Here is a 26119-nt window from a genome sequence, read left to right as displayed (position 1 = left end):
CATTGCTTTGCGGTGTGTCAAGATTTTATGAACGAGACTCTATTGGGGATTGGGAATAAAATAACAAGCAGGCTGAGTTTAAATTATACGCTTTGGAGTAAACTAATGTTGGAGATCTGGGTATGACCACACTCGATCTGGATTCAAATCAATACCAACAATCCTTGGAATAAAGCATGGATTTACACTTCTTGTCAATGCAAAGAAGTCTTTAACTTACAAAACTGCATGCTTTATGCTGCTAGTAGCTTTAAGATATAGCATGTAACCTTGTATTTGTTATCACAAAACCTCATCCAAATTGAGCGGTGGTCTCAACTCTCAACCCATAAGGCTCCCTACAAAGAGGGCACAAGATCAGTTGAAACTCAAAATGATCGAATGGGAGAGCATTACTAACAAACAAATGAACGTAAAAGCCTTCCATCATTTGTAAACAAAAACTAAAGTTCAGCGGCTTCAGCATCATGTTTCTTAGACTGTATTTCGCTCTCCTGAAAGAAAGGCCAACGGAGCAACTGCACTAACTTACTAGTGACAGGCTTGGACTCCTGTTTTTCTGACCTTCTGTTGCAAAGTAAATGATAATCATGCTTCAAATGAGGATTGACAACTCTTTCCTGCAAAATGAAATATTTTAGCGTAAGCGATCAGCCAAATCTCTAGAATATGTTCAGAATCAGATAAACGCTGTACCTTGAAAACTTCAAATGGGCAGAAATTGGTGTTATCACAACCCTAACCACACAGAAACTCAACATCAATCATCTGAATGATAGTATCAGTAAGCCTAAAGTTGCAAATAAACACATTTACAAACAGAAATTATGTTACTGCAAACACAAGAATTTTGTGTGCATGTGTATAAGCATCATTGCATGAACATTTGAAAGAGAGAGAGAGATCCATTAATTATATAAAAAATCATAAGAATATTTCCATCTTTTAGGCTTTCCCATAAGAAAAAAATATATATATATATATATATATATATATATATATATATATATATATATATATATATGTATGCATTTAAAAACTTAAAAAATAGAAAATTGACCTTCAGTTTCAAGATGTGTATTAAAAATTTCAAATTCGAATTAACTCATATACAATTGTTCTTTGCTTATAAAGATGGGCATTAACTAAAAGGCTTTTTTAAAAAATTTTAAACAACACAAATAAGGATTCAGTTTCAATAAGATGTTTTAAAATCAAAATCCCTTCAAAAACATTAATAAGGAAATAGTGAGGCAAGGACTTGATTCCTAGATGATTTGGTTCAAATTGCATACTGGAAAATCAAAAAAGAAAATCAAGAATAGAATAGTAAGATACTAAGTTCAAGTAATAATCGATTGAATATTTCTCTGACTAGAGCTTACCGGCATTGGAACTGGAACTTCATTATGTAGTACTTGTACAAAATAATTGCTTGAATTGTTGGCCGGACAGCTGTACAATACCAGCATATTGTTCCCAGTAAAAGGTGCTACTATACTGCCCCTCCAACTTCTTTTCTGAGGAGGCTTTGGTGGTAGTTGCAGAGCTTCCTCCCTTTGTATTTGTTCAAATTCTGGAACATTGAGCCAATAACCATCAGGCAGACAGAGAGATGAAGCATATCCAAATAAAGGGAGTATAGATTAATTTTTTTCTCCAAATAGACAAACTCACAAGCTGCATGTAAGCATGTTAATATGCATTGTGGCAAGTCACAAAAATCATATGCTAGGGAGTCAGAAATGTCAAAGATGAAACCTTACCAGATCCTTCAAGAAAGAGTCCAAGAAGACAAGAGAATGGCACCACAGTCTCAGCATGTGCAAACCGAAGTCTTGCCTTCTCATAGGTGCCTGGAGCTCGGTGTTCTGGAAAGAGGAACAAAAGCAAAGGGAAATATAAGCCAAACCATGGTGTCCTAAACATGGGGCACTTGCATCTTCATAACGTCTAGCATTTTTAATACAAGTGGGAAGATATAGCAAAGGTAATGCTATCTTGTTTTCCTTTGTAAACGTAAGGGTGTAACTACTTGTACACCTCTGTTTATAAATTTCTAATAATTTTTTTTTCTGTTGCCTATAAAAATAAATAAAAAACATACAGCATTTGTTGCAAACTTGCAACTCCAGACATTATTTCTTTCTTTTTCCATGCAAGACATTCCATCAATGACTTGTAAGAGAAACTACAATGATGAGAAAGAGAGAGAGAGAGAGAGAGAGAGAGAGTATCTCCAATTGTTCTCAGAAGAACTATGTCCCCTTCTAGTTTGAAGCATGGTTCAAACTAGAAGGGGACATAGTTCTTCTGAGAACAATTGGAGATACTAGCAGAGGCGTATCGGTACTTAGAAACACACGGAAATACATTTTTTTAGTTTTTTTTTTTCAAATTTTGGTGTTTGGGGAGCTAAAAATGGGTTTTTTATAAAAAAAAAGGGTGGAGTGTTTCGGGACCCAAAAGATACGATACAATACGCCCGATACGGGGCATATCGTATCGATTTTTTGAACCTTATTTTGAAGAAAGCAATCATTCAATACTCAAAAATTTAGTTGCAATCAGAGGCAGTAAATGAATAACATAGGAAACATTTCAAATTTCTTAAATGATTATTCAGACCCCAGACCCCACATCACTAAGTTCAGACCTGTGTCCAACATATCCCACAAGACAACAATGCAGAGAAAATGATATGAAATAGAGAAGTTCAAAATTTTCCAAAAGGGACCAAGTAATTTGTTTAGTTTTCAACAAGATGTAAATCGATCTTACCTTCATGATCCTTAATAGCTTGCTCCATGGATTGAACAACATCTTGAAGCAATGGTACTCCCATGCGATAATTTATTGATTCACCATAACCCTTCAGTATAAACAACTCTAAATCATCTGTCCACTCTAGCAAAGCTACCTGAATAAGAAACAAGGAAACTGAGATTGATCTGGCACCACAAAAAACAACCCTTGATGAAGCTAAAGTATCAAACCAAGTAGCATTTGGGAAGGATATTGCATGTGCAAATTAAAGAATAACTACATAGTATGGTAATGGTGGAATGCAAATGGAAAATATAACCGGAAACAAAAACCTAAAAGGAAGGGCAAAGTAGGAACTGAAATGAATTAGATGAAGAAAAGACTGTCAAACCCTCTCTTCCAGATAAAGGTAATATAACACAATATGAAAGCAACATGAATATCAAAAAGTAATAAGAAAATTAAAGATGAAAAATGAGTTAATTGTTTCTCAACATTTAACAATTCACCAAACTAAAATTAGTAATGGCCTCATTTATCTAGTGATAAGTAATACATGAACAACAAAACCAGAAAGATAACACAAAAGCATAAGAAGTACAGAGATTAAAAAAAAAAAAAAGACAGCATTTTCCAAAAAAAATAGCTTCCATATCCCAACCATGGATGGGGCCAAAAAAGAACCTCACCAACCAAAGAGGAACACATCCATGAATTTTTCAAAAGGGAGCAAAAGATGCCCATTGGATGAAGATGTGGATGGGTTCATGATGGATGGCATAAAGAAAGGAAATAATACGACAAGAGGAAGATGAGGAAAGCATACAATTGGAAGAAGTTTTGAATGTTTTTTATTGGTGCATAGTTTTAAATGTTCATCAGCAATTCAAGCCTTTTTTATATTAAAAATAAGATTTCATTAGAAAAGAAAATTTTACAACCTAGTCAGGTGTAAGGAAACACCTGCATTCAAACTAAAACATCACAATTAGCCCAATTAAGTCAAAATAAATTATCCAGATTACAAACTTGGAACCCCACAACTTCCCCAAGCTTGTCCCCAAAGTGCTCTTTGTCAACTTGTCTAAATTCTGGCAATACCAAAACCCATTCTGCCACAGATTTGCTAACAGCCACCACCAACCTATCAAGATTCCATGCTTTGTCTTCAAAAACTCTTTTGTTTCATTCTTCATTCTCAGATCAGATCAAATGTTTCCAAATTTGTCTCTTGCAGCATCACCGCACAGTCCCCTCGCATTCCATGATACCAATTTCATTTTTTGGCTTTTTGCTTTCAGTCCTCTCCTTCAACAACCCTCCTTCACTCTTCATCGACAATTCCTTTGTCCCCCCCCTTCTCCTTCCCATATCTCATCCCCTTCCCCAATTGCTCTCTTTTTATTATATTCTTCCCTTCAACCTTTTTTGAAGTGTTTATTGCCTTTAGGGGTGGCAATTTTCCCCGTCCCTGACCCAACGGGGTCGGATATGGGGGGTACTTTGGCGGGGTCGGGGTCAGGGATGAGGCTATCCCTGAATCCTCGATCGGGTTCAAGGACGCGGATGGAAATGCAATCCCCGCCCTGCCCCAGACCTAATTAATATATATAAATTATATGTATAATATAATATTATATATTATATATTATTTATATAATATTTATATTATAATATTATTATATTCTATATTATATTATTATTCATTTTTTAAAGATTAAAACTTAAAAAACACTCGACACTTCAAGTCTTCAACAGACAGAGAACTCTAAAGTATGAACCCTAGTCTTCTTCTTCCTTCGTCTTCATTGCCGACTCGCCAATCACCGTCGCTGTCGCCACTCGCCCATCGGACATCGGACATCTATCGTCGCCAACTACCATTCTACCACTCGACAGAGGACAAAGATACTTAAAGAAGAAAGAACTGAAAGTCTAAAAACTAAAACTCAGCTCTTCAATCTTCCTTTGTCTATCGTCGTCGCTCATCCTGTACCTCAGTTTTTACTTTTTAGTAGTGTAAATTTCCAATCTAATACCTTGTCTAGTCTGGATTTGCAGTGACCCTCGGGGATTCGGGTCTCCAATGGGGAATTCATCCCCGTCGAGGTCGGGGATGGAGGAGGTTTCCTTTCCCTGACAGGGATCGGGACGGGGATGGGGGGTGATTTGGGGGTCAAGGTCGGGGATGGGGAATGTAATCCCCACCCCGAACCCACCCCGTTGCCATTCCTAATTGCCTTCCTCACCTCCCACAGAAGGAAAGGACTGAGCGGCTTCCCAATCACCACCTGTCTGTCCACTAGTCGATCAATACCCACCCTCCCCTTCTCAGTTTTATCTGTAACCTCTTTAGCTTTGACCTCCTCTGTCTCCTCATCACCCTCCCTCGTATCCTCTTCGCACTCCTCCTGACCTTCCATTTCTCTCCTTTCAACTAGGGCTGAGCATTCGGTTTATTCGGTTAAAAACCAAACCAAATAAACCAAATTTTTAAAAACCAAACTTATAAAATATAAAACCGAAACTGAAATCAAATTTTTCGGTTCAGTTTTCTATTAAAACCGAATTTTATTAATATTATACTAATACATATTATATATTATATACATATTATAATATATTATTTTTTACATATTAATAATATACATTATATTATGTATATAATAAATTCCGATTAATTCGGTTAACCGAACTTCTAATCCTGAAAACTGAAACCAAAACGGATTTTTTTTAAATCGAACTGACAAAAACCAAGAACCAAACCAAACAAACTGAAACCAAAAATTCCGGTTTTAACCGAACAATGCGCACCCCTACTTTCAACCCCAGCCTCTTTAACTACCTGCACCACCATCCTTCTCTTTCTGTTGATCCTCCCTAGATCTTTTCCTCTTCAGCATACTACCCCCCCCCCCCCGCATCCACTCCATCATGCCCAGTCCCCTCAAAATCTCCTCCCTATCAGAGCCTCCCAAGCCAGTTGAAGGTGGAGAACCTGTGCTTACCATACTGTTCAATTGAGCAATAATTTCCAGAGTTTTTTCTCCAGTGATTTTATTGTCTAGCTCACCATCGTTGCTCCAGTTTTCGCTCTACTGTGATTCCATCAAAATATTCTCCTTCCCCTTGAACTCTCTTTCCATCCTCGGCTATGTTGTCAATCAATTGAGCCCCAGCCAATGAAACACTCTGGCATGGTGAATACCTCTCTTTGTTCTTATCCTTGCTTCGATCCCACTATGGCGATATTTCTTCTCCAACCTCTATACTCTCAGATTGCTGCAACCCTTCCTGACAACATGATTTAGATGTTGGTTTGTTCATCTTCCTTCCCTCTGTAACCACTATTTTCCTGTCATTTTCAAACTTCATTACTACCCAGACCCAATCATTATTAGCTTCTACTATGGAACCCCCTTCCCAAAAATACCCTTCACCACTTGAAACCACTTAATTTTGTTACCCCCCCCCCCTAAATTCTTTAGCTAATTTCTTAAAGTGATGGTCCCCGATCCTATTTTTAGTCTTAAGCTTACCCCTCATCACCTGTTTTCCATCTCCCCCCTTCCCCCATCACACCCGCTCACCTGACTTTTGATCTTCCTCCCGTTTGCCTGCCTCACCTGCAACATGCCCCCCCCCCCAAATGCTGAAACTTATTACTTATAAACTTCTAGTTTATGGATATGTATACTTCCTATCAATTTAATTTGGCATATTATATGTTGTTTTCATCAATTTACAAACTTTAATTAAATATTGCCAGTATAGTCTCTTACCGCTCCTCCAACTCCTTATGCTCCTAGATTACCAAGACTAAACCCATCAAAATTGAATTTCAAACTACCCCAATCAGGTGCTCTCCATTTCTTATTTCTTTGTTTTTTTTTTCTTTTTTTATAAGCCACTACAATTTTCCAGCCTCTAATCAGTTCATCCATGGTGACACCTTTAAATTCATTGCTCACCAAGACCCAATGTGCTATTCTTACCATTGTGAGAGATATCAAGTGCTTCACCTTCAAAGATTCTCGCACTCCTCTCCCCACCCAATCCCCATAAAAAGCTGCCCTTGTATAATGCCATAATATTTTTTGCCTCCTTGCATGACAAGTTATCAAGCTAGTAGAAAACAAGATCCATGACATTGGATGGAGCTAACCAACTGCTCCTCAAGAAAAGGAAGAAGTGATCCAACACTTGAGTAGCAAACTGACAAGTCAAGAGAAGATGGTTGCTTTTTTATCCACTCCTCAAGCAAAGAATACACACATGATGAGAAGAAAGACACTAAGTTTTTTGCATCCTTTGGAGTCTCACAAATGTTAATGGTCTAATTGGTTGCTTTCCAACAAAATACCTTCACATTTGAAGGGGCTGGACCACACCAAAAGGTTTTGAGAGGGGAAGGGTTTGTGATGGTTGATTGGTAAAGGTAAGGGGTATTAAAGAAGGAGGCACACGAAAAGTTGCTATCAGATATTGGGATCCATACCCTCTTATCTGACCTAGAAGTAGGGATGTCAATGGGTCGGGTTAAATGGTAAACCTGCCTTGACCTGATCTGCCCTGCTGGGTTCATGATACTTGATACCCCTACACATATATAGGCATTCTTGTAATTTTCTATGACTTCTACATATCCTTAAAGTTTAAGATTTCTTTCCATGTTTATTTTGGTTTTTCTTCTTTTACTAATGGAGGAAGTGACACCTTAAAACATATAAACCAAATTCCAACTTAAATTAATGGCTTTCAGGTTTTCAAAATGTGTTGTAAAAAATGCAATTGAAAGGCTCCTGGTTGGCTCAGGGCTGAGTAGGTTCAGAAATGGTCATGTTTCTTAGTCGGATTCAGGTGGGAACATTAAAGGATCGGGTTAGGGTCAAGGAAGACCTATGCCAAACCCAGCCCGTTGACATTCCTACTAGAATATTTGCATAAATTTCAATGTGAAAGGTTCAAAATAATAAACATCTGTGAAAATGTTATCTGGAGAATTTGAAAAAAAAAAAAAAGATGTTATCTGGAGAAGGATGTATTTCCAGACTATCAGGTGTAAAATGCCCGTTCGAGAACAACAATGAGGTTACTAAGAACAAGCAGGATGGGATATTTTTAATTGCCAACAGAAAATAACATACCTCAGAAGGGCTGAAAAGGCTACAAGCTTGATTCACTATATCCAGTAAAGATGCTTCCTACCAATTTGAACAGCAAGTTACTTGTTCAGGTAAAGCATTAATTAGATCAGGAAATAGAAGATATTGATAGACACAAACTCACCTGCTTACATAGGAACCAAAGGGAAGCAATATCCTGTCTGGTGAAATTCAGCCGATATCTTTCCACTAATGCAGAAGTGATCTCATCCAAAATAGGTTCCTTAAGCTTGTTAACCATGGGTTCCTGACTTTCCCTATAATCCTGCAATCATGTAGCAAATAGCAATACAGTTTTTGACCAAAGAGCTATATTTCAGCAAATCCAATACCGTTCTTCCTGACAGCTTGGAAACCCATGTCATTCAGCTAAAAGGATTTGATATGCTATTACCAAATACCAAAACATGCATCCATGTTGAATAACACATACCCTCTTGGGTCATTGGCTCATTGCATCCACTTTATTCATTATTATAGTTTCACAAGGTGCAACTTCTTTAACTTTAGATAGTTAACAATGTCTATTTTATTTATTATTTTTTTATCAAATAATGCCAATGTCTATGTTATTAGGAAATATGTAATGATACAAATATTATCGGCAGCCTATAGATAGAGAGTAATGCTTTGTTTTGTACAATGAAGCCAGTTGCTCCTCCATCCAATTTCCTTTTGACATACGATCAGAATATACCAGGATACCTCCCAGTTGGGAGGATGCACCAACTAACACCTAATGGGAGGTATCTTAGAACAAGTATATTCACAACCTTAGATTAAAATTCCAATTGTCCATATTAAAAGCCTCCCAAAATAAAGGCCCAAAGCAAAGATTGAGAGGCTGATTTCCTGCCGGGCATCCATTCTATCAGACTTCAGGACTTGTGGATTCTTGCATTCTTGTAATAAATGGAATTCCATCAATTTCATAGGTAAATAATGTATGGTATGCTTATGCTGTATATGGGTTTTTAGTGAACTATGTCATACCTGTACATGAAATGAGAGGAATACATTCTTTGACTCGCATATAATACAAAACATATACTTCACTTTGTCAAAAGAAAAGTTTCAATTATCCATATTAGAATATATTGCCTTAAATACTTGAAACTAGGATACCTCTGAAAAACATCAACTTGCTCTTCTTTCATGAGTCAGTTACCACCAAATGTTCAACCTGACAATCTTCATTGGGAATACATGTTCTAACAGCTCTAACCAAGAAAGGGCTTGATTCAGACTGCTTTCCCAAAATCTATCTTGCCTTCCTTTTTTCTCCTTTTGGTTTGGAGGGGATGGGGCTGGGGGACCTCAGATAATCTTGGATAGATCTAGGCCCCATTTGGCGCATCTTTCCACGCAGGCTGTCAGCTGTTTAGAAGCCCGGCAGCCCGCATTTTCATCTTTTCCCATTTGGTTGGGGGGAGATCTAGCTGCTGAAAGATTACCCCGAAAAGATGCAGGAAGCACGTTTTGGGCTATTTTCGGGAAGCTCCAAATGGAGCTTTTTCACTTTTTTTCGTCTCGTCTTTGCACGGAAAGACATGCCTCCAACCAAACGGTCTGTGGGCTGCCAAGATCTTTATGTAAAATCCCACTACGTCTTTTGGCTATCGGATCTTCCAGAAGATCTTTCAAAAAAGACTTGCCAAACTGCACGTTAATACTGTGCATGGGTACCTAACGTTTCAAGCATGACTTCCTGATACAACATGAAGACCAACTATATATACATGCATACAGATATGTTTGTGTGCACATGCATGTGCATGCATTCATGTATATATTGTGCAGGAATGGACATAATTATAAATTATGTAAGTTGCATGAAATGAGAGAGCAACACTTTACCTCGTAATTTTGACAACAATCATAAAACCTAAGCAATATATCACTTGCACGGCTCTCTGTAGTTACAGAAAAAGCACGATGACGCCCTGGTCCAAGACTTCCTCTCCCATTAAATAGTCCAATGCCAAATGCCACAGCACTAGCTGATGCCCGAGGAACCTGTCTCATTAAACAAGAAGATACATAATTATGAATTCACCGCCGCTCCCCCCAAACAAATAAAAAGAAAAGGAAAAAGCAATAACACAAGGTAAAATAAGTGATGTATGAACACCAGAAAAAAAAAAATCAAGTACATCAAACAGCAATTTTTCTACCTAACCACTCAAAATGGGACTGCATATCTGCCTACATGCCTAACACCATGCTAACAGAAAAGGTGAGAGGAAAGCAACCATTTCTCTACTTCTTATCAAACAGTATACTTAACCCAAATAACTCTATTACAGGAGAGGAAACCTTGAACCTGTACTACCACCATCTAAGGTATGCTGCATGCCTACACCCATGACCCAACGAACAGGAGAAGACCAAGCTAGCTAGTAAAGTTTACTAATTTATATTTCCTGTGGTCTTCTGTGTTTTTTTTTTTTTTTGATATATTTATGGTCTTCTGTGTTACTTGTACAATGTTTGCACTATTTGATCAAAACCATTTAATCTAATATCTTATGAAATTTATGAAGCACTATTGTCGCATGATAATATTTGTTTGACATTATTGCATAAATGTACAGCACAACTTCATCCACATGCCAGGTCACTACAACCTCCTCCTAAAACACCTTATCACCAATTTGTGTGGTGCAATGCTTCTGAAATTTTAGATGTCACACCAAAAATATATGGTGAAACAAAAGTCACAAATCAATAGATGAAACCCAACCATTTTCTGCAGATTCCACAAACACAAATTAAAATGAGAATACAAAATTCCAATCTCAAAAAAGTCAAAATATCTCCAACTAACAGAGAAGGATAGTGGGGTTAACTCTATTTTGAACATTGCTAACCATTTAGAATATCCTTTTTCTTCATCAATAAGTGATCCCACTTCTTTCTTTTCTGTTAACCTTGGCAAGTGAGATCAAATCCTCCCTCCTCTCCCTCCTTCCCACCCTCCATCCCTAACATTTTGGTACCAGCTAAAGCAATCCTGTTCCAAAATTCAACTCTAACTGGAACAATGTTAAGAAGTTTGTGATCCAAACTGGGTATAACCAAGTTCCAATCCTTTTATGGCATCACTTGGATGCTAGATCCTTCAGATCACAAGATCTGCAAGTAATAAAAAGAAACATTAAAGCTCCATTGGCTACATGGAAAATGAAGGAAAACAAATAGTTTCTGGAAAATGCTATTTTATAGTGTTTGGTTGCAGATAAAATGGTCATGGAAAATGAGTATTTACAAAACATAAGTAAATGCAGTGGAAAATGGCGTGCATTACAAATTTTCAATTTCCCTTGTTTTATATGTAATAACCTAAAATGGACAGACACTTTGTTTTTATTGTGGATTCTTTAGTTGGAAAGGAATACAGCCGCAGACAGCAGCAGTAATGGGCGTTAGATTCAGTGTTCCTATCTTATCTTAGCTAGATTCAGTGTTCCTGTCTCATCTCTTAGCTAGATTCAGTGTTCCTATTAATTAGGCAGTAGCATTATTATTTCCTAGGTCTTTTAAAAAGTTTCTTAATGTTTCTTTTAGAAAGTTTCCTTTTAGAAAGTTTCCTAATGTTTTTAGAAAGTCTCTTTTTAGAAAGTCTCTTAATATTTTTTAGAAAGTTTCCTTAAGAAGGACTCTTGTAATTCCTATTTAAGGAGCAGATGTTATAAATCCATCCAGAATTTCAGTCAAGAAAGAGCAGAGAGTTGGTGATCTCTTTAACAAATCACCATAGAGGCGCTAAAGATAGGTTCCTCGAAAAAAGGGAGAAACAAGGGAAAACAAGAAGTTTTCCCCGTTAACCGACCTGTGACGAGATCCTATTCGCGGGGCCTTAACAATTTGGTATCAAAGCAGGGCGTCATGGGTGACTTTGAGCAACTGAAGACTAGGGTTCATGATCAGGAGCACAAACTCGTGGAAAACAGCAAGGAGGTGTGCGAGATCAAGGACGACATCCAAGAATTGAGGCGCTTGATAGAGTTATATTTTTCCAGCAAGGAAAAGAGTTCAAAAGGGGCTGCAACCACAGACGGCCGCTGACCAGACATGGCTGAATCGTCTAACGAGCAACAGGTCGTTGCCCAGGGAACCGCGATCGTTCCCAAATACAGCAGGCTGGAATTTCCTTCCTATAATGGAATTGGAGATCCTTTGGGACGGCTGTAAGATGTGAGTAGTTCTTCCGCAACCAACGAACAGAGGACAGGGACAAGGTGGGCTTAGCCGCATTCCACACGACAAAGGAGGCGCAGCTCTGTTTTTATATATTGGAGTAGGAGGAACCTGGGCTCAGTTGGACCCAATTCAAATCCTACTGCCTTCTCAGATTCGGGCCCCCATTAACAAGCAATCCATTAGGCGAACTAATCAACCTCAAACAGACTGGAACTGTGGCTGAGTATCAGCGCCAGTTTCAGACCCTCCTTACAAGATCATCTTCGGTACGACCAGACCAACAGGTTGAGATGTTCACCGCGGGGTTAGCGGAAACTTTGAGGGTGGATGTGGAGATGCAAAATCCCCCCAATCTGGTTACTGCTATGAATTTGGCTCGCGCTTTTGAACGCAAATTGCAACTCAACCGCGGAAGTATCAGTATAAGGCAGCCTCAAACAACATGGGCAGCCCCGAAACCACTCGGAACGGCTCCATCTTCAGCAGCTAGCCAAGAACAGAAACCACAGACGAGCAACAATTCCAAATCAGCATCCAGTGTGGGAAGCAGCGTTGTTGCACCCCCTATTAAGCGCTTGTCCAGGGTTGAGATGGCGGAACGCAGGGCGAGGGGACAGTGTTTTAATTGTGATGAACTTTACTCAGCAGGGCACAAGTGCAAGAAACTCTTTTGCCTCCTGGTGCAACAAGAGGAAGATGAGGATGAACCCTCTTCATTGGAACCCGATCTAGGAGGGCAAAATCATTCCACCTATCCTGGATTCCTTTGACTGTGTTTCAAGACACCTATCCTAAATTCGAGCTTGAGGACAAGCTCTTAGTCCAGGAGGGGAGTAATATTGTGGATGCTTTAGTTGGAAAGGAATACAGCCGCAGATAGCAGCAGTAATGGGCGTTAGATTCAGTGTTCCTATCTTATCTTATCTAGATTCAGTGTTCCTATCTTATCTCTTAGCTAGATTTAGTGTTCCTATCTTATCTCTTAGCTAGATTCAGTATTCCTATTAATTAGGCAGTAGCATTATTATTTCCTAGGTCTTTTAGAAAGTTTCTTAATGTTTCTTTTAGAAAATTTCCTTTTAGAAAGTTTCCTAATGTTTTTAGAAAGTCTCTTAATGTTTTTTAGAAAGTTTCCTTAAGAATGACTCTTGTAATTCCTATTTAAGGAGCAGATGTTATTTAATAAATCCATCCAGAATTTCAGTCAAGAAAGAGTAGAGGAGAGTTGGTTATCTCTTTAACAAATCACCATAAAGGCGCTAAAGATAGGTTCCTCGAAAAAAGAGAGAAACAAGGGAAAACAAGAAGTTTTCCCCGTTAACCGACCTGTGACGAGATCCTATTCGCGGGCCCTTAACAGTTTTTATTAGATTCCGGCTTTTGTTTGGATGCAAAGCAGTATCCAAGGGTGTTTACAGTTTGGTTGCAGGCTCTTTGGCCAACCAAACCGACCTAGTCGGGTTGGGGAATTGGTCACCCAAAATTGATCGACCATTAGTGAAAACCAGCCAACTCAAGTTGTATCAGTTTGTTTTTTGGTCAATTGGTTCAAAAGATTTAAATATAAAAATTAAATGTAAATTTAAAAATTGCAGCAGTATTATTAAAAAGTCAATTTTGAAAAAAAATTACAATATAAAATATTTTAAACTATGAAATATGGGAATTTTCCCACTTTCCCATATTAAAAATTAAAAATTTTAAATATAAAATATAAAATATTAATATATACCTATGGTCGGAAACGGATTGGGTCATTTTGGTTGATTTATATGCAGCCAAAGTGTTAAATCGAAACCAATCTAACCTCTAGGGTTAGCATAATGGCTGAATAGAAGCCAATCGAAAATACTGGAAAACCAACCAACTCAGGTCAAGTTGGGTCGGGTTGGTCGGTTTGGCCAATTTCATCAGTTTGATGAACAGCCCTAGCATATCCCAGTGATGATCCATGTGAAAGAAGATGGAAGCTAATATTATGAGAGAGAGAGAGAGAGAGAGAGAGAGAAAGGGTATCAGAGATTGTTCCCTTTCAATCATTTCTATATTTTCCTTTGAATTTATTTATTTATTTATTTTGAGAAAGGGTATCAGAGATTTCCTTAAAAAAAGCAAAGTAGATGAGAAGATGTACACAAAGGAGAAATTTCCTCTGAATTTATTTATTCTTTAGTCAATAAGCTTTCCTGTTTTGCCTGTATTTTTGTATATGTCATTACCAAAAAAACAAGAATATCCCTGCAAATCTATTATTCCAAAGATATATACAAGTGTAAACCACAAGAAATATCATTGCTAATCTAGAGCCATATTTGTAGTTTAAGCATGAGCCAACACTAATGCCTTAGATTGCTCTCAACCCAGTGATGTAGGATAGGAAGGGGAAAAGGTCTTACTAAGGCATACTTGGAGGCATGGATATAAAAATAAAAAGAAAAAAAGAAACACTAAGGTTTGGAAGAAAGGGGATGTTAATGGGTCTAAAAGGGCTTTTGAAGGTGTTGTAATATATTCTATCAATGGTAGAAAATCCAAATAAGAACTTAACAAATAAAAGATATGAACCTGGAACAGTGATTAAAAAGGCGTGCCGCCGCACACAGGCAAGGCACATTTTATGGTATGCGCCTCACCTAGGTCCTAGGCGCAGCCCTTTCAAAAGGCGCATGCCTGGTGCGCCTTGCGCCTCAGCCCAGGCATGTGCCTTTTGAAAATTTGACCCTTTTTTGCTTTTTTTGAACATAGCAGCTAGGTAGTAAATAGGGGGCTCTCGTCTGTCCTGAAGTAATGCAATTGAGTGAAAAAAGAGATTAGATGCTTTACATGCTTGAAAACGTTTTATATGTTTGATTTTATTTTTAAATTCTCATTTGAATATGCTTTACATCTTATGTTTATGTATTTTAATTTTAGATAATAGGTTTTTTAAAACATTTAGTTTAAATTTTAAGTTTATATTTTTTTATTAATATTATGTTTAATTTTTTTTGGCATTTTTTTGAATTTTCTGACTTTTTTATTTTCTAGCTTTTTTTATTTTTCCACCTTGCTTCAAAAAGGCGTGCATCTCACCTTGCGCCTTGCGCCTCAAGCGCAAATTGACCTCGCACCTTGCGCTTTTAAAACACTGACCTAAAAGTATTTTCAAAGCTAGCAGCAAAAAGCAGTTGCACTAGTTGAGAAGAAAACAATAGCAAGGAAAAAGAACAAAGAGGTAAGGAAAGAACATGTCAAACCTTGGATAAAAGAGAAGAAGAGGGAGAAGCACCTCCAATGACACAAACTCAAATTCAAATTTTTATTCCATTTTTAATAAATACCTATCCAATTACAAAGCATATATTTAACTTGGGGAGAAGTAGGCACCAGCTCACTTTTATTGTTAAATGGGACTCTTAGAAAAGAAACTTTAGGAAAAAGTTTACTTGAGTAGGACTAAATCCCATCACCAACCAGCACCTTGCCAATAATAGTCATAACTTTCCTACCTCATGCCATATTCACAAGATCTTGATCTCACAAGGGAAAAACTTTCCAAATACAAAAAATCAACCCAAAACCCTAATGTAATAGCTCTATAAAAAAAGTGAAAGGACCCAACCTTAAGGTCCAAAACAACCTTGTGAGAACTCCACAAAACAACCAACCAAGTCACCAGAGAACTTCTAAACAACTTAAAATCGCTTGCTCTGAAACCTACTAAACTTATTAAATTTAAAAACAGATAAGCTGCAAAACTATGGAAATGACCTTAGAGACCAATCTTCTGGAGATTTCAAATATTTCTCACGTGGCCCAAGCTTTGGGCACCATTGTAATGGTAAAATTTCAAGTTGTCAAGCATGAGAGTGTGGGACTGGGTCTGAGAGAAGCCACTTTGTGCAAAAAAAAAAATGCTAAAGGTTAGGACTGTATCCAATTCACCCCTCCCAAGACCCCAACAGCTGGGACCAACATTGGATAATGGCTTTCTTTAATTTTGATTGTGATAAAAATAAGATAACTTTATTTTATTTTTTCCTGTAAGATTGTTGGTTTCATTTGGAAATTCTTTTCTTCTCCATTTGGTTTGAGAGTCTTTCATCCCGGATCCCCTGCAGAAGTTTTATCATTGTGGCCAAAGTTCAGAGGAAGCAAGAAGGCCAGAATAGTGTCGAGCTGCATTCCCTTTGCTGTCTGTTGTATCACTTGGAAAGAAAGAAACAAAGGTTGTTTGAGAATATTGAAAGGCCAATGGTGGTCACTGGCAAAATTGGAAGATTGGGTGCTAATTCTTCCAGAAGTATCAAAGGAGAAAGGTGAAAAGAGGTCCAAGGACTTTACACAATTTATAGCCCTATTTAGAGTGCTTTCCCAAATACTAGTTTCATCCCTTTCCTTGTTGTTGAAGATTCTAGCATTCCTTTCCTCCCAAAAGTCCACACTAGAGCAGCTGTAGCGCACCTCCACAAGACTCTTCCCCTTCTCTTCGGCCACAACAAGGTTGAAGAGTCAAAAAGACTACTGATCTGCACCGGCTCAATCCACCTACAACCAAAAAGACCAAAGAGCTTCTCCCAAAGACCAGCCACAACAGGGCAAGAAATTAGTAAATGGTGGCAACTTTCTCCATTTGCTTTGCAGAGGGTACACCAGTTAGGAGAGATACAAAGACTAGGTCTTTTAACTTGCAAGACATCCAAGGTATTTAATTTTCCAAGAGACACTTCCCAACAAAGAGCTCCCACACTTGGACGGATAGGTATGGACCAAACTTCCTTGCCTATGGGTTATTCCTAACCTAGTCCTCCACTTACCAGGTCTACTTTAGCAAACCCCCCTGTGTATTATCTCTTGTTTTTAGCATGCTTATGGTTATTGCTAAAAAATTAGAAACAAATAACGAGGAATTTTTTGTGAGAACTACGAGAGATCAAGAGAGATCATCTAATTAGATGGGAAGTAGTTTGCAGGAGGAAGGAAAGTGAAGGACTGGGTTTAGGGAAGTTGAAAGAGAAAAACTTGGCCCTTTTAGGAAAGTGGTTGTGGAGATTTCCTTTGGAGGTAGATAGACAATGGCATAAGGTAATAGCCAGCACTCATGGGCTCTAAGAGAATGGTTGGGATGCTGGAACCAGGGATTTAAATATCAATACGATACGTCCGATACGAGGTGTATCGTATCGGTATCGGTTAGTAACAATACGGGATACGCTACGAATACAAGCGTATCCTGTCAGTCGTTCGTATCGAATGGATACGGATGCGTAACGGCATGTATTGCTTTGTATCGGCTGATATGCACCGATATGCGTTGCATCATTCAGAACTCTCTATAAAAAATTGTGAATGAGGTGATTCGAACCCGGGTTGTCTCATGCGCAATAGAATTCGCGGCATTTCCAAACCAATAAATCGCACTACGTTTTGTGATATAAAGTAAAATAAAATAAATTTTATAACTTTTTCTATTCACATGCAATTTAAACAAAACACACATTTATATTTAACGCTAACTAAAATAAAAAAAATAATATTTAAAATTAGTATTTTATAAACTAATAGAATAAATAATGTATCAAATCCACATTTATATAAAAAAAAGATGATTTTTTATATCAAGAAATTTATACAAATAGAATACTAATAATAGAATAATTATTTTAATACTTAAAATTTATAAATTTGCACATGATATAAATCTTAAAATTTTTATATACTTTTATTAGTTATTAACTAATATTTTAATTTACATTAAAAAGTAATAACAACATATTTATTATTTACAAAAAAAAATATTATATACAAAATATTGAAGAATATAATATTAAATTGAATCTATCAAATCCACTAATCTACATTTATTTCAAAAAATGATTTTTTATTTCATAAAATTTATATAAATAAAAATATTAATAATGGAATAATTATTTTAGTAATTAAAAACTATGAATTTGTATATGATATGCATCTTAGAAATTTTAACAAATTTGATATACTTTATGCTAATATTATATTTTTATAAATTATTAATTGATATTTTAATTTGCACTTGAAATTTTAATATTTAGTTGTTTTTTTCTTAATGTTAAAAAATAGTAAAATAAAAAATAATTGATATAATAATTAAAATATAATAGGTGCATATGTTTAGTGTCTTGGACTCTTGATTGATGCACTATAAATAAAATTATGCATCCCGATTCATTAATCATAATATATTTTTTCATATATATCCTTAATATTTACATTTTTATGTATTTATATACTATTTTGTTATCATTTTGATCTTAAATTTAGTGTGATTAATATATTTATGAAATTCATATGTATTTCCCTAGCGTATCCATGCGTTTCCGTCTTTTTCGTCCGCATCCATACGTTTCCAAAGCGTATCCATATTTGTATTCATATCCGAGTTGACCAATACGATACCCGATACCGATACTTTAATCCTTGGCTAGAACTTCTAGCAGAGCTTCAAGTGCATCACCATGGAAATTAATCCAAAAGAGCCTTCCAAGTTTCCTCACTCATATCAGGTATGATCTAAACTCAAGGAACAAAATCAGGTTTTGGGAAGATTTGTGGGTAGGGGAAGTACCTCTGAGGGTCTCCTTTCCTTCTTTGTATGCTCTCTCTTCTTTCAAGGGTAAACCAGTTTCAGATTTTTTAATCCCCTCCCCTTCTCTATTTGGGTATAGGTAGAACTTGGGCTTTCACAGAAACGTTAGGAATTCTCGGTTGGATTTGATGTCAAACCTTATGTAAATGCTCCATGGGGTCTTTTTAGATGTGAGTAAACAAGATTGTAGAGTCTAGTCCTCTCACCCTTCAGGTGTTTTCAGTTGTGCTTCCTTCTTTAAAGCTTTGGTAGTCCTCTGATTTGGCTGGCTCTTCATTTCCAGTTAAAGAAGTGTGGTGCCGCCCTATTCCTCCTAAAGTGAGTGCATTCAGTTGGGAAGTTTTTCATAGTGCAATTAACATGTTGATGTGTTACAGAGAAAGAGACCCGGTTGGTGTCTTTCCCCGAACTGGTGCTATCTGTGTGAGTCAAATGGTGAGACTGCCTATCACTTGTTGAATTCTTGTCCTTATGCTAACTGTTAGAGTCGACAGTACAGAGGAATTTTGGTCTTTTGGTTTATCTAGTTAGAAGTGAATGGTCTGTTTTATTCAAGTTTAAGTTTTGTGTCCCATCACTTGTAAGGGAGAATACTGTCTTTTGTAATTCAACTTATTCATTATAAATACAAAGTGGGTAGGCTAGAGTACTGAATAGGATCAAGCTACCTATTTACACTAACTATGTTTGGGAGTGGTTTTTCTCTCTCTTTGGTTGCAGGTGGAATACCCCTAAGAGTTTGGACAGATTATTTGATGCTTCTACATTCAGATGGCCAAGAAAGAGGGGCAGAATATTGTGGAGATGCACAAGGGCAGTTGTGCTTTGGTCTTTGTGAGAGAAAAGAAATCTGAGGATATTTGAAGGAAGAAAAATGAGGAAAGAGGCATTGATAGATGGAATTACAGCCAAAGTGGTTTTCTTCTTTTTTTTTTTTTTTGATAAATGAAGAATTTATTAGAAAAAGAAATTAGAAGCAACTTTTAGCCAAAGTGGTTTTCTGGGTTAAATCCTTGAAACTCTTCTCTGATTTTACATATGATGATCTGATAAGGAGATGGAGAACAATTGCAGCACTACCTTATTCCAAGAAGAAAACTATAAGGGATTGGACTCCTCCGGAAAATGAGGTTATTAAAATGAACTTCGATGGAAGCAGCCTTGGTAACCTAGGCCCTTCTGGTATAGGAGGGGTATTCAGAAATGAAAGGAGGGAAGTGGTTGGAATGTATTCAGGTCCATATGGACGGGGGATTTGATTACAGCTGAACTGACAGAAGCAGTGTTTGGACTACAAAAGGCAATGGAGATGGGGGTGAGAAAAACGATAGTTGAAGGGGACTCTAAAGTAGTTATCAGTTGGCTAAGATGAAAAGAACAAGCTCCATGGTTTTTTAGAAAAGAGTTCAAGAAGATTAAAAGATTTACTGAGAGGCTGTTCTCAGTCTTTGCTCCCTTCTGGGAGGCCTTTGTATGGTTCTGGTTTCTATTAATAAATTGACCTTACCTTTTTCACAAAAAAAAAAAAAGATTAAAAGATTTACAGATGGTATGCAAGTGGCCTTTCAATGGATTCCAAGATCGGCTAACAACATGGCAGATCAGTTAGCAAAACAGGGGGTGCACAAGGAGATCTGTTTCTGGGCTCAGATGTAATTACCAAAGTAAAGTTGGGTGTTTTTTAATCTTCTTTTTTCAGGGGTAACCAAGGCTACCCTTGGTGCAACTTTTGGTTTTAATCATTAATAAAATATCTGTTATTCATCAAAAAAAGGAAGAAAAGAAGGAAGCACAATTAAAGGAGCCCGAAGAGCTAGGAATCCAAATGCGATCATTAGGTTTGGAAGGATCCAGACAAACTAGATCCAAAGTTTTCAGGAGTAAAGCAACCTAATCAAGCTCAAAGTCTCTCAAATCCCTCCCAAAACCCAAATTACAGCTGAGACCAGAAGAGAAGGAAAAGGAAACAAAACTCTTAATAGGTTGAATTTTTTAGGCAAAAAAGGGAAAACAAGGAGGGAAACAGGTTCTTGAGGGTAGAGTTACCAGTCCAAATATCCTTCCAAAACAAAACTTTATCTCCATTACAAACATCATACCTGACCAGGTTCAAGAACAAGGGGAAAATACTATGGAGGCCTTCCAAGGAGAAATCAGCGTGGCCCACTGAGATACACCAGCATCCCAACCATTGTCTGCACCTTCATGAATACATTCAATAACTTTGTGCCAAAGTCTGTCACTGTCTAGAGGCCACCTCCACAGCCATTTACCCAACAAATAGCCCACTTACCCACTTAAACTCAGCCCCTATGTCTTTTGCAATCTGCAACACTTCCGTCATCACATGTCCCAAAGTCCAAGGGATATGTCTGCTGGAGTTTGCCCATGAAATTAGTTTGTATTTTTCTTGACACCTAATTAGTTTGTATTTTTCTTCTTGTTAATAATTTTTCTTCCTTTTACTATAAAAAAGTGATCTTTAGTTAGACTAGAAAAATGCTATCTAACCCACTTTACTTTTGGGTACAAAGATCCCACAATAATTGTTCCCCAGTAACCCCTTTTCTAGTGAATCAGATATACTTTTTTTTCCAAACAGTGTACCCATATAATAGAATTGACGATCTCCCTTGCTAAGGATTTAATCTCTCTCACTGCATCCCGATGTTGCCATATTGCTTGCTTGTCATTTTTCAACCAGTCTAACACCACTTTGAGTCTGCTCCAACCACTATGTTCCCCATGTTCATTCTTTTGCCCAACCTGAGTCCTTGCAGCAAAGCAAGCGTTTCCACTCTTGTGGAATCTCCAATACCAACAGGACCTGGAAAGAGAATTATAACAGCGTCTTGACTGTCTCCAAAGACTCTTTCAATACTTGAATTGCCTGGGTTGCCTTGTTTCCACATTCAAAATATGTTATTACTCAAAAACAGCTCTAAACTGCAGATAATTCCTTTTCTCTTCTTTTTCTGATATCAAGCCTGCATTAACCAGCTTCTAAAAAAAATTATATTTACCAAGTTTGAATTTTGAAGTGGCCCCATGTGTTATAAATCACTGTGGAGTACAAAGTAAATAGTTTTGATATCTAAATGGTGAATTCTGGCAATCAAGATAGGATAAGAAACAGCAGAGTTTAGCACCATAGAGTCATTTCAGATATGGAATTCATACATCAGTACCACTTTAACGAGTAGTATGCATAGTTGCAATTCATGCAATGTCTCAGCCAGAAGGCCCAGAACAAAGCCATCAATATGTGCAGGTGTCAGTGTAGCAGGAATAATGGTAAAATTGGATAAAAGGAAGGCCCTGCAAATAACAACAAAATAAACAAAATAAGAGAAATAACCAACCTGAGTTGCCTTTATCACATATATATCTGGATGATATTCCTCATTAAACAAATCTGGAAATCTTTCTCTGATCCTAATTCCAAGATGGTATAGTTCATCCTCTCCTTTGCTTATCAATTCCCCACCTTTCTGCTTTCCTTTCCAAGGTGATTGCCATCCCCATAACCAAGCAGGGATTTGCTGCAGTGATTCTTGTTTTCCATTTCTTGCATCTCTTAGCAAAACTTCCAAATGATTGGCCAGGCTTTCTAGCTCTCTCATGCGTTTCTTGGTAGGAGAACGAGTTCCATGCCTTGCCTGTCAATATAAATTAAAGAATTCTAATTTCTAAATTTTCTCTGTTTGTCATTTGAGCAAAAAAAAAAGTCAATTCCTTCATGTGATTACCCTGTTCTTGCATAAAAAAGTAACATGGAGGTCCTAAATGACTTCAATATGCCCAGAAGATTTCCTAAGAGTGGCATGTGTAGGGAATCTTTCAAAGTATCATCAATGTCTATTTCATGGCACGACATTTTATAGACCCATTATAACTTTATGGAAAATATAACATATAACTACATTTCCATATTCTAAAAATCATAACACTAACTAAAACATTTTAATCACACATCAAGATAATTAAGAATTCAAGGAATGTATGCAAATATTTTTTTTTTTATAATTGGAATGTATGCAAATAATTCCAAGGGAAATACAATATAGATATCGGTATCACTGTTATGTTTGCACAGACTTACACAGCATTAAGTTGCAGAAATCATAAACTTAAAATACCACAAGGTTTAGGTGGATCGCACTACATCCATCTGGAATACTTGAAGCTACAAATCCATTGTCAGCAATATCTTTTACAGCACCATATCTGTGCAAAAGAAAAGGAATAAGAAGCAAATAAAAGTTGCAAATGAGATTTAAAGAAAGAAAGAAATCTGGTTGTGATGCTTTTATTTTTGAATAAAGCAATATCATCAAAAATGAAAGTAAATGTACTTGTGTCTCATAAAGTAGCTATATCCTTTCTACCAAAAAAAAATGAAGAAAAAAAAGTGGCTGTCCCCTAAAATTTTTGTTTATCAAGCTTTGCAGTTGAAAGATAACTGCAGAGGAGGACTTGCAGTCTTTCCCTTTTTTGCACCCCATTATTTCACTTCCAAAATAATAAAAAGGACAATTGGAATGAATGATTTAACCGTTCAAGGGCACCTGGGAGAAAAAAGCTTTCACTTATTATATATTCTATTTTTTTACTCAAAATGGATGAGTCACAGGCTGTCTTCTCCCCTCAGACCCCCTCCCACCATTTTATGAGTTACATTATGCATCTTTAGATATCTTCTAACATAGATATGTTTTAATGACCCACAGTCAAATCAACCATTAAGGCATTAAGCATTTCGTGAGCTAGCTATCGGAATGAAACCCATCTAGCAGCAACCTGGTATTTTAAGAACATTACGCCAATTACCTTAATCAGAAGTCTCAGATGACAATTTTTCCATTATTTTGGGGCATATCCATCCAAGCAAGTTCCATTGACATTGGGGGAAAAACTTTCTTTAACTAATTATGTGCAAACAGTAATATTATTTCATAAATTTAGCAAAAACATCCGTGCAGATATTAAGTGGCTAAGGCTCTCGTGGATCCGATTAAAATCTTCGGATAATTCCTCAATTAGGATTAAATTCAGCGTTAAATGACATGAAAAAAAAACAGTGTAGCCTTCTTGTTGTAAAATAAACGTATCATCATCATCATCATCTGAGCTTTATTCCAACTACATGAGGTCGGTTACATGAATATGTACGATAAATTTGAAAAGTTACAAAGATAAGAATCAGAAAAAAAAAATGAAATAAATGGTTCTAAGTGCCCAATAAATTAGAAAAACAACAAGAGAAATACATCAAAAGAAAAGGAAGGACGTCCTCAAATTTCTAACGGGTGTCCGTAATGGAGATGGAACGACATACCTTGAAACCGTTGACAAATGTCGACGAACGTCGAATAACTCATCAGCCATTGAAGGTATTAGCAGAGAAGCGCACAGCAGGAGAAGCGTAGCCGTGGCCATTTCACTGTATCTCTCAGACGACGAGTATTTCATCAGCAGAAAGAAGTATGCCGTGATCTCAAACCCTAACCACCTTATGATGAAATTAAGAAACGAAGAATAATCTTCTACGAACCTACGAAGGATGCGGTTATCAGTGAAAACAGTTGTAGAGATTTCAAAATCGAGAAATTCTTAACGTCTGAAGGAAAGACACGAGAGCAGCTGAAGTGTTGAACAAAAAAAAGGTCCCAGCCTCCCAACAAAGAACAAAGAAAGCCTTCGGCCTTCCCAACAAAAAGCTTCTCTCGACGTGCTGACACATTTCGTTACATGTTCACATCTACTTAGAACGAACAAAGAGATATCGGATTCAGTCATCATACAACTGTGCTCGCACCGTACTCACAACCAGTTCTGTGGGCGTGGGCGTTTATTGATAGGGGCCCACATACATACATGTCTTTTAAGCGGAGGTTGTTCCCTTCCCTACGAATCGTTTCTATATTTTCCTTTGAATTTATTTATTTATTTATTTTGAGAAAGGGTATCAGAGATTTCCTTAAAAAAAGCAAAGTAGATGAGAAGATGTACACAAAGGAGAAATTTCCTCTGAATTTATTTATTCTTTAGTCCATAAGCTTTCCTGCTTTGACTGTACTTCTGTATATCTCATTACCAAAAAACAAGAATATCGCTGCAAATCTATTATTCCAATGAGATATACCAGCGTAAACCACAAGAAATATCATTGTTAATCTAGAGCCATATTTGAAGTTTAAGCATGAGCCACCACCAGTGCCTTTGATTGCTCTCAACCCAGTGATGTAGGATAGGAAGGGGAAAAGGCCTTACTAAGGCATACTTGGAGGCATGGATATAAAAATAAAAAGAAAAAAAGAAACACTAAGGTTTGGAAGAAAGGGGATGTTAATGGGTCTAAAAGGGCTTTTGAAGGTGTTGTAATATATTCTATCAATGGTAGAAAATCCAAATAAGAACTTAACAAATAAAAGATATGAACATAGAACAGTGATTAAAAAGGCACGTCGCACATAGGTAAGGCATATTTTATGGTATGTGATGTAATTATTTCTGGTCATGTACCAATTTTTGTGATGTATCAATTTTTTTTGGCTAAGTATCTCGTTATTTGACCTGGTGGTGAAGTGCCTTGGTGATGAGTTACTTGGTGGCGAATTCCCTGGTGGAGAATTGCTTGATGGCGAGCTCCCTGGTGGAGAACTATATGGTGACAGGCTACTTGGTGGCGAACTCCTTAGTGGAGAACTGCCTGATGGCAAGCTCCCTGTGAGGTGGCGAGTTGCCTAGTGGCGAGCTGCTTGGTGACGCTGCGAGGTGGCGAGCTGTTTGGTGGCAAACTCCCTACTAGGCGGCTTGTGACTCAGAGAATTGTGGAGCTCCCTAGTGCAGCGCAACCCGACTGCCCTCTACATGAGGTGATCTTCTTTCCTTTGTAGGCAGTGGGAGCTGAGGGACCTACGAGAACTCCATCTTTCCCTCCTCTTTGTAGGCGGCGAGAGCTGAGAGACCTACGAGAACTTCATCTTTTCCTCCTTTTTGTAGGCGGCGGGAGCTAAGGGACCTGCGAGAACTGAATCAGAGGACCCGAGGGTATTTTCCCGGCAGGGACTCTCTGATGCTTAAGTTAGCACTCTGATTGTAGAGAGCTTTGAAGATGATATTGGAGAAATGAGAGAGCTAGAGAGCAGGGATTACCTCCATTTTTTCCATTCTCTCTCGGGGGTATTTTCCTGGCGGGGACTCTCCGACACTTAAGTTAGCACTCTGATTGTAGAGAGCTTGAAGATGATATGAGAAAGCTAGAGAGTAGGGATTACCTCCATTTTTTTCTATTCTCTCGCTCCCCTTTGGGGGGTGAGGTCTTTATATGTTGGAGTCCTCGAGGGTTAGGTGGGTGAAAAAGCCCTCAAACGGTAAG

The 26119-nt window shown here is 37.4% G+C and overlaps 1 protein-coding gene across 7 annotated transcripts; it reads right to left on the bottom strand.

Moving 5' to 3' along the window:
* Nucleotides 1-73: 73 nt before the first annotated feature.
* LOC148844519 (histidine acid phosphatase family protein) lies at nt 74-24514 on the bottom strand. 7 transcript variants are annotated; one of them, XM_088955413.1, is made up of 13 exons: nt 24293-24495; nt 24077-24181; nt 22878-22965; nt 22101-22397; nt 9789-9947; nt 8056-8196; nt 7914-7970; nt 2782-2920; nt 1767-1871; nt 1386-1576; nt 697-738; nt 533-620; nt 74-338 (listed from the first exon to the last, which is right to left on the bottom strand). In XM_088955413.1, the coding sequence occupies exons 2-13, from the start codon at nt 24175-24177 to the stop codon at nt 322-324; spliced, it is 1425 nt and encodes a 474-aa protein (XP_088811539.1). In that variant the 5' UTR covers nt 24178-24181; nt 24293-24495; the 3' UTR covers nt 74-321. The 7 variants fall into 7 exon arrangements, with proteins under 7 accessions (XP_088811539.1, XP_088811542.1, XP_088811538.1 ...); XM_088955416.1 differs by having other exon boundaries at nt 22841-22965; nt 24293-24489; XM_088955412.1 differs by having other exon boundaries at nt 24077-24514.
* Nucleotides 24515-26119: the final 1605 nt, after the last annotated feature.

This window comes from Nelumbo lutea, chromosome 7 (genome assembly GCF_056320005.1).
Source record: "Nelumbo lutea isolate HS-2025 chromosome 7, American lotus-T2T, whole genome shotgun sequence".
Taxonomy (NCBI): Eukaryota; Viridiplantae; Streptophyta; class Magnoliopsida; order Proteales; family Nelumbonaceae; genus Nelumbo; species Nelumbo lutea.
The sequence above is the reverse complement of the archived record's forward strand: the minus strand, read 5'-3'. Positions and strand labels throughout refer to the sequence as shown.